General features: G+C 36.7%; 1 protein-coding gene across 1 annotated transcript in view; it reads right to left on the reverse strand.

Moving 5' to 3' along the window:
• Positions 1-407: 407 nt before the first annotated feature.
• LOC149777618 (uncharacterized) overlaps positions 408-7783 on the reverse strand; it is a 32368-nt gene continuing 24992 nt past the window's right edge. Inside the window, exons 10-12 of the mRNA XM_089942274.1 lie at positions 7572-7730; positions 2170-2376; positions 408-1528 (exon numbers count right to left, since the gene is read on the reverse strand). Coding sequence (XP_089798400.1) covers positions 1319-1528; positions 2170-2376; positions 7572-7730 — 576 coding nt within the window. The 3' untranslated portion in view covers positions 408-1318. The remainder of the gene's footprint in view (positions 1529-2169; positions 2377-7571; positions 7731-7783) is intronic.

The raw sequence follows: 7783 nt of genomic DNA on the forward strand, positions 1-7783 counted from the left end.
CTTTCTACATCAATATGCTTACTAAATCAAGGTGCTTCCTACATCAGTATGCTTACTAGATCAAGATGTTTACTACATCAAGATGCTTCCTACATCAATATGCTTACTAGATCAATATGCTTACTAAATAAAGCTGCTTCCTACATCAATATGCTTACTAGATCAATATGCTTCCTAAATCAAGGTGGCTCCTAGATCAACACGATTTATAAATAAGTAATTTCTGCAAAACTGTTATCTCTGGTTCCCTTTTTACCTTTTGTTTGATAATTTTTCACACCATCCTTGCAGCATGCTGTCATCTTCATTGATTCTAGTCTTACTATATCTATCGCCCGATATTAAGGGCTACATCAGGGCAGAGAAGAAGTAGTAGGGGGGTGATTAGAATTAATCAGAAGATCATCTGGTATTTTGTTCTTTTATTGCTCAAAAAATCACAAGTACTGTCACTTTCTCAGTTTCCTACTAAACTACTCGAGACAAGAAAAATAAGGATCGAAATTATTCTGAGAATCCTCTTTTGCATGAGTGAAAAAAGTCAATCAAGGATCACACACACACACACACACACACACACATACATACATACATACATACATGGATGCATGCATACATACATACATACATACATACATACATACATACATACATACAGCCATACATACATACATACATACATACATACATGGATTTCGATTAGGAATGTACGTTTATCTACTACTTCATACAGAAAGTACAGTCAAAAATAACATTGATGTAAGTCACCACTTCGCACAATAGTAATCTGCTTGCTTACTAAATAAATTAATGAAACATTATATACCAATTATAAATAGTTTGACATATACTGACTCCAAAATGAAAAACAAACGTCACTCTTTCAACAAATCTATACTTCTGATTCATACTTCCTAGTTCACAAACGACAACAGCATAATAAATTGCATGCCTTTGCAGGTCTTTTTTAAAGGGTGTGTGGTATTCGTCTGTAAAATCAAGTGGATCATGCAAGAAAAAGGAAAGAAAAACTAAAATAAATGATGTTCAAAAACGATAATATCTTTCTCCATCTTGTTATGTATATTAAACATAATCAGATCAGGGAAATAATAATGATATTATAATTCGTGTGTGCGTGTGATTTCGTTAAGAAATAGGGCATACACCGATCAATACCATAATAATGCTGAAAATTGTAAAAGTTGTTTGGTTGTTTTGCGGTTACCAAAAAAATAAACTGGTATGTCACTGCCACTATTTTGGTTTGTGATCCTAAACTCATTAATTCGTAGAAATTCAACAATTTAGAAACTTGTCAACAAATTCTAGATCGTCCAAAGATTTGTTGTAAAAACTTATTCATGAAGAGGTCACAGGGATCGAGCCTGTAGTCCTCACGTGACTCAACAAACTTCTGTATTCCTTTCCCGTACACGTCCCGGATGATGTCCATGATACCGGGTATATTGTCGTACCTTTTGGCCCAGTGTGGTCGGACAAGATCTGCACGGAACTTGTAGATAAACTATAAATAAAGACATATGAACAATATAATCATTAAAAACATCAAACATGTTAGTGAATATCTCAGTCAATAAATTTATTGTACAGGTTCAAAACAAACAAAAAAACGATCGAAGTGTACTCATAAAAAAGTAAAACCATATTAAAAATTAGGGCTGTTTGGCTTCCTTTCACTTTCACAGCAGATCTGGTGGGACTGAGTTTTCCAAAGGACAAGGCATTAGATGTAAGGAAAGGTGAATAAAGCAAGAACTATACTAGCTTTCCCACGGAAGTGTCTAAGAATTGTGTCGTGTTTAACATTGTAAAAGGTGGCATTACAGATTGACATAGGGCACAACTTTTTTCATATTTTCAGTAGCCCTAAAAATCTCACCCTTCCACAGTAATGAAATAATGTGAACAACACCTAAGAATAAATACAAATAGGTCTTCAAAACATTACATTTTCCCCCAGCCTTATTAAGATGTAAACACCATCAGGCTTCGATCAAAGACAAAGCAAATAGACCAATAAAAATGCCCCAAAAAGGGGCGAAGAAACAAACAAATAAAAGTAGGTAACAAGTTATACGAACGGACAGTGAATATCCATAGATAAAACAAAAACAAAAATACAGAGCAAGAGACAGGAGGACATACCTCTCTTGAAATATCGTAATATCCGTCCTGTGAGGGTGGGGCAAGGAAATCTATTACCATGGACCGACCGGTGCTGTTGTCGGGATGGATATTAGAGTTGGCAGGGCAGATATGACAGTCACTGTTCAGCACAAGGCGGGGTAGAAGGGCATTTACTGGAGTTGTACCATTACTACGAATCTGTCTCTCGGTGAATTCAATGATGAACTGGAAATTAAAACAAAATAAAGATTTAAGAAAACAAGGGTTGGTTGAAACAATATATCCTCTCGAGTAAACTGTTATAAGTATAGGTTACTGTGTTTATACGGGAAAATATGAACGAATTTTTCGGAAAACACTTCGTGACCTTGCGGAGTGCAGTATTTATCAGGAAATAAAAGAGTTCATATTTTCCAATACAAATGAGTAACCTTTTAATTATATGCTCGTTTTGTTTAACTACCTAAGGCTTAAAAATAAAAGACATTACAAGAAACAATGCAATTGAATTTATGCTTTATTCCAAAATAAATTCACAACAGCAGATTCATCAATACACAATAACAGTTTTCATGTGCATATAGCTCCTTACAGCGACCTTTCAACTTAGACGCGTGCTCTGTGTTAATTTCAAAAAGAATTTCCTTTTGGTCTATTTAAACTTGAAATTTATTGTCATATTGTGAATGAATGCACATGAATTTTGTTTCTGTGTTGATAAATATGTGTATAAATGTAAGTATATTTATTACTATTTTTATTACCAGCTAAAGAAAACATGCTTATGCCTTATCATTTGCATCTCGCTGTTGGAGGGACCCCAGCTGTGACCTGTATCATAGTGTCTTCATCATTTGCATCTCTCTGTTGAAGGGACCCCAGCTGTGACCTGTATCATAAAGTGTGTCTTCATCATTTGCATCTCTCTGTTGAAGGGACCCCAGCTGTGACCTGTATCATAGATTGTGTCTTCATCATTTGCATCTCTCTGTTGAAGGGACCCCAGCTGTGACCTGTATCATAGAGTGTGTCTTCGTCATTTGCATCTCTCTGTTGGAGGGACCCCAGCTGTGATCTGTATCATAGTGTCTTCATCATTTGCATCTCTCTGTTGAAGGGACCCCAGCTGTGACCTGTATCATAGAGTGTGTCTTCATCATTTGCATCTCTCTGTTGAAGGGACCCCAGCTGTGACCTGTATCATAGAGTGTGTCTTCGTCATTTGCATCTCTCTGTTGGAGGGACCCCAGCTGTGACCTGTATCATAGTGTCTTCATCATTTGCATCTCTCTGTTGAAGGGACCCCAGCTGTGACCTGTATCATAGAGTGTGTCTTCATCATTTGCATCTCTCTGTTGAACGGACCACAGCTGTGACCTATATCATAGTGTGTCTTCATCATTTGCATCTCTCTGTTGAAGGGACCCCAGCTGTGACCTGTATTATAGAGTGTCTTCATCATTTGCATCTCGCTGTTGAAGGGATCCCAGCTGTGACCTGTATCATAGAGTGTGTCTTCTATCGCGAGCCTAACATTGTATCAAAATAGTTACACGGGAAAATTGAATAGCAGCTGTTGTGTAACACTCAGTTTACCCAACGGAAATAATACTTTTTCATCGTCTTGGATTATTGGCTCTTAGTTTTCTGCCAAAACCTTCACTTACATTTTTTCATCAAATCTAGTATCTTGACAAACTTGTAAAACGGAGAGATATTCGATAGCCCTTGGCATCAATATGCTTTTCTTTGCTATATTCGTATACCCTAGAGAGCTATCGTCGTAGTCTTAACCATTCTATTTGCGAATAGATATGAATATTTTCCAATATAACTGTTTCAATGATCAGAACGGTATTTTCAATTACTGCGTCTCTCATGTTTCGTTGTGTACATAGCGAATATAACTTTCATTCGTTTGCTTGTTTGAAAGTTTCGTTTCTGACTCGGTGAACTTAATTTTATCATCTAAACTTTCAATTGAAAGAAACAGCTTGTTTAGTTCATTCGCAAAGAAATCTAATCAACCAAAGCCTATAGCGACTACTATATGAGTGTACATGGTTTGTTTACAAAGTAGTTCCTAATACACTATACTAGTTTTAGGCCCACGTGTTGTGAACGTGCGTGCGATGTGAAGGTGTTCAGTATCGAAAAATTATGCATGATTCTGACAACGTAAAGTTAACAGGGACAAAAATGAGTATACAATAATGTATGATATATAAATAATGATATGATGCATGTGAGCGACAGAAGAGACACGTGATCGACAAGTATGCTTTAATATCGTCGAGATGCCAACACACATACACAAAATACGAAGGGGAATGGGTAGGGATTTTAAGTAGGAATTGTCAACACACACACACACACACACACACACACACACACCAGACCCCATACACACAAAGACAGCTATACTTATTTTAACTGCAATGAGTGACGATAGAAGGGACAGTACTATTCTGGAGAATAGTGTTTTGAGAGAGAGAGAGAGAGAGAGGAACCATTTTTGGTTCTGTTATTTTTTTGCGGTATATTAGAACAAGGAGAAATTAACATGTGTTTACTTTGAATTTCTAAGAACAATGAGACCATCTATGTGAGAAAGACGGGTCATACAGTGCGGTTACACTCGCGTCATTATTAAGGAAAAACTGTGCTAGGTTGTTTGTTATTTTCTTCTTCGGAAAATCATAGATCCAGTGTTAGAAAATTATTTTGTGACACATTGCATCGTCATAATAAGCTACCTGCCAAACAAGGGGGCATCGAGTGGCCGAGTGGTCTAAAGCGCTAACCTTTACGGATCACTGCCATCTCACCTCTGTCTACGTGGGTTCAGAGTCTCAGATTCGGCCAATGTGGGTATGCGAGAAAGCTTGCCAGTAGCTTCTCGTGGGTCGGTGGTTCTTTCCAGGGTTGTGCACTATTCAACTGAAAATTTATATTTACCTCTGGACAAAATAAATCGTTCTATCATTTTTTAGTGACAAGTGTTCGATAAATGTTACGAATCAAACATAACAGTTATGATCACCATGGGTTTTGGATAGGTAATTTAAAACGGAAATAGAGACCACTGGGATTTCAATCTAGATAAATTTTTAAAAGAAACTACAGTGTGTGTATGTGTTCGATTATGCAACAGAGAGAGAGAGAGAGAGAGAGAGAGAGAGAGAGAGAGAGAGAGAATAGTTAAAGACAGAAACAAACATGGCGACCTACATGTACTCTTTCTAACATGATCTGATTCTCTTATTCAAAACATTCATCTTCGAACCAGAGTACTGTCAAATTCTACCGTCAATCAATACAGAAACAATGTGTGTGTGTGTGTGGGGGGGGGGATTGGGTTGGGGGTTGACAACTCCAGCTTAAAATCCTTACCCATTCCCCTTCGCATTTGTATGTGTGTTTTTATATGTCATGGTTTCTTTTCAACTTCACCTCGTAACTCTTACATATTGCCCTTTGGATGTGTGTGTTTTTGTTTTTCAACTTCACCTTGAAACTCTTCCCCATCCCATTTTATCGCCTTAAACTCTTTTGTCCATAGTAACCCTTTCGTACCTCAAATGTCATTCCCATGTGGTATTATTGTTTTCCATATACCTAAATGCTAATATTTTGTGAAATAAATATACTTTCTATCCTACCTCAGCATGCACGTCACACACTGCCATAGAGAACAATGTTAGATTGTCAATTTGTCAAGGACAAAACCAGGTACTCCAGTGCATTTAAGAGAGATAACTCTGCTGGAACAAGACGGGGTTAGAGTTATCTAGTCACAACATATATTTTCAGCCATGTGTACCACATTTTAAAAAATCACAAAAAATACAAAATATGTCTTATATATAAATTAACATAATCTCAAATTTTGCCAAGAAAGTATAACTTTTACATAATGCACCAATCAAAGCTAGTTTTGTTGTTTATTCCTGCATACAATGTTCCCTACACCTTAAGCTCCGCTCATCTGGGATTGTTCAATTGGTACCATTATACCATGTTAAATTTCCGTCGTGGCACAATTGTCTCGTCAATTTTTAAATCCTCTTGACGCTTAAGTGCATCGACAATGTTAAAACCCCTTTGTCGCTCAAGTGTCTTATATTAACTACTTTATATATTTTTCAAAACTTACACACACATCCTTAAAAACAATGTTAATGCAGCCTCTTTGGCCACCAGGTAAAGCATATGCTGCTCAATCCGGTAAGGCGAAATGCCAATACGGGCTATTACAATAAATAACCGAACAATTTTGTTGCTTTTTATAATTAGCTGAACTGACACTCGCGAAACGGTGACAAATAGATAATGATTGACAATTTTTTAGAACAGACAACTAATATGGTTTGAGATGCGTCAGGTCAGGGATTCTACATGGTGTTGTGTAGGTTTGTATTATTGATACCACTATTTAGCACACTAACAAAATATACGTTTTGAAATACCCCCTCCCCCCAAAAAATACGAAAGTGTACGACAGTCTGTTTAAAGAATACAAAATCCTCTAGAAAGTGTACGTTACCTACCACCAGTCATGAATAGCGTACAATGATGTATAGCTTCGCTTCTTCGGTAATTGTTTTGTTATGTCCCATGAACTGTACCCAAACACTGGAAAAAATCCCCAGGACACATAACTTAATCATGCTTGCAAAGAAAGGTAGTGATACAGGTAATATGCGCGTTATTCCCCAAATTTCAGTGATTAGGTTACTTGATGCGGACAACAGAGTAAATTCATTATCTTCTAAATTGCCTATTTACTTAGTCTTAAACATTTTCAGGATATTTAACACTCGCCATCGTCGGATTCTTTATGCCATGTTACTACCCATTTAGACAACCACGAGCACCAACGTCTCTATTACCATATCTAGAGGTCTGTCTTCCCAATGCATGCTGAATCATTCCATAATGAATTCAACTACGTTCTACTGACAGTAGAAAACACTGGTAATAATCGTTGAGTGTCAGCATAAAAATGTTATTTTTTCTTCCGCGTGTGTGAATAATGTTACAGAATAAACTGGCCAAATGAATCTCTTAACATTTTAAAGTACTTCCTGATTTGACGAAACTGTGTGATACATGCATGAATGTACAATTCCTTCATCTTAAGGAGGTTATAAACTGATCTCACTGTTATATTTCTGCTAAATGTTTATCGGCAAAAACAAGACATATAGCCCTTTTGAAAGTATCCTGGTATAATAATAATTTATTATATAATTGTAAATACTGGAAATACTATTAAAAATATGTTTGTTTTCAAAAACACATATAACATCGTGTTTTTGTATACTGCGTGCAAAGAAAGATATTGCATTTTAATACATAAATTATTTTAATAATTTCCTTTGCTAAGATGGAATAATATAGGAACAATGAACAAGTACCTGTATGGCAGCAAGGGGACGCTTATATGTGGTATCTATGGTGATCATGAAAGCGGTACTTGTCTCAGATCCAAAACGAGGCGGCTTCAGGTAGGGGAAAGCGTCTGGCAGATAGTGATAAGTGACTGAAGGCAGGGATCTCGCAAGGTCAATGGCGGCCTGAGGACAGGAAATTTTATTTGTCACTTTTTACACATACTATACACGGACAA

The sequence above is a fragment of the Sinohyriopsis cumingii genome, chromosome 18 (genome assembly GCF_028554795.1).
Source record: "Sinohyriopsis cumingii isolate HCF-2022 chromosome 18, ASM2855479v2, whole genome shotgun sequence".
Lineage (NCBI taxonomy): Eukaryota > Metazoa > Mollusca > Bivalvia > Unionida > Unionidae > Sinohyriopsis > Sinohyriopsis cumingii.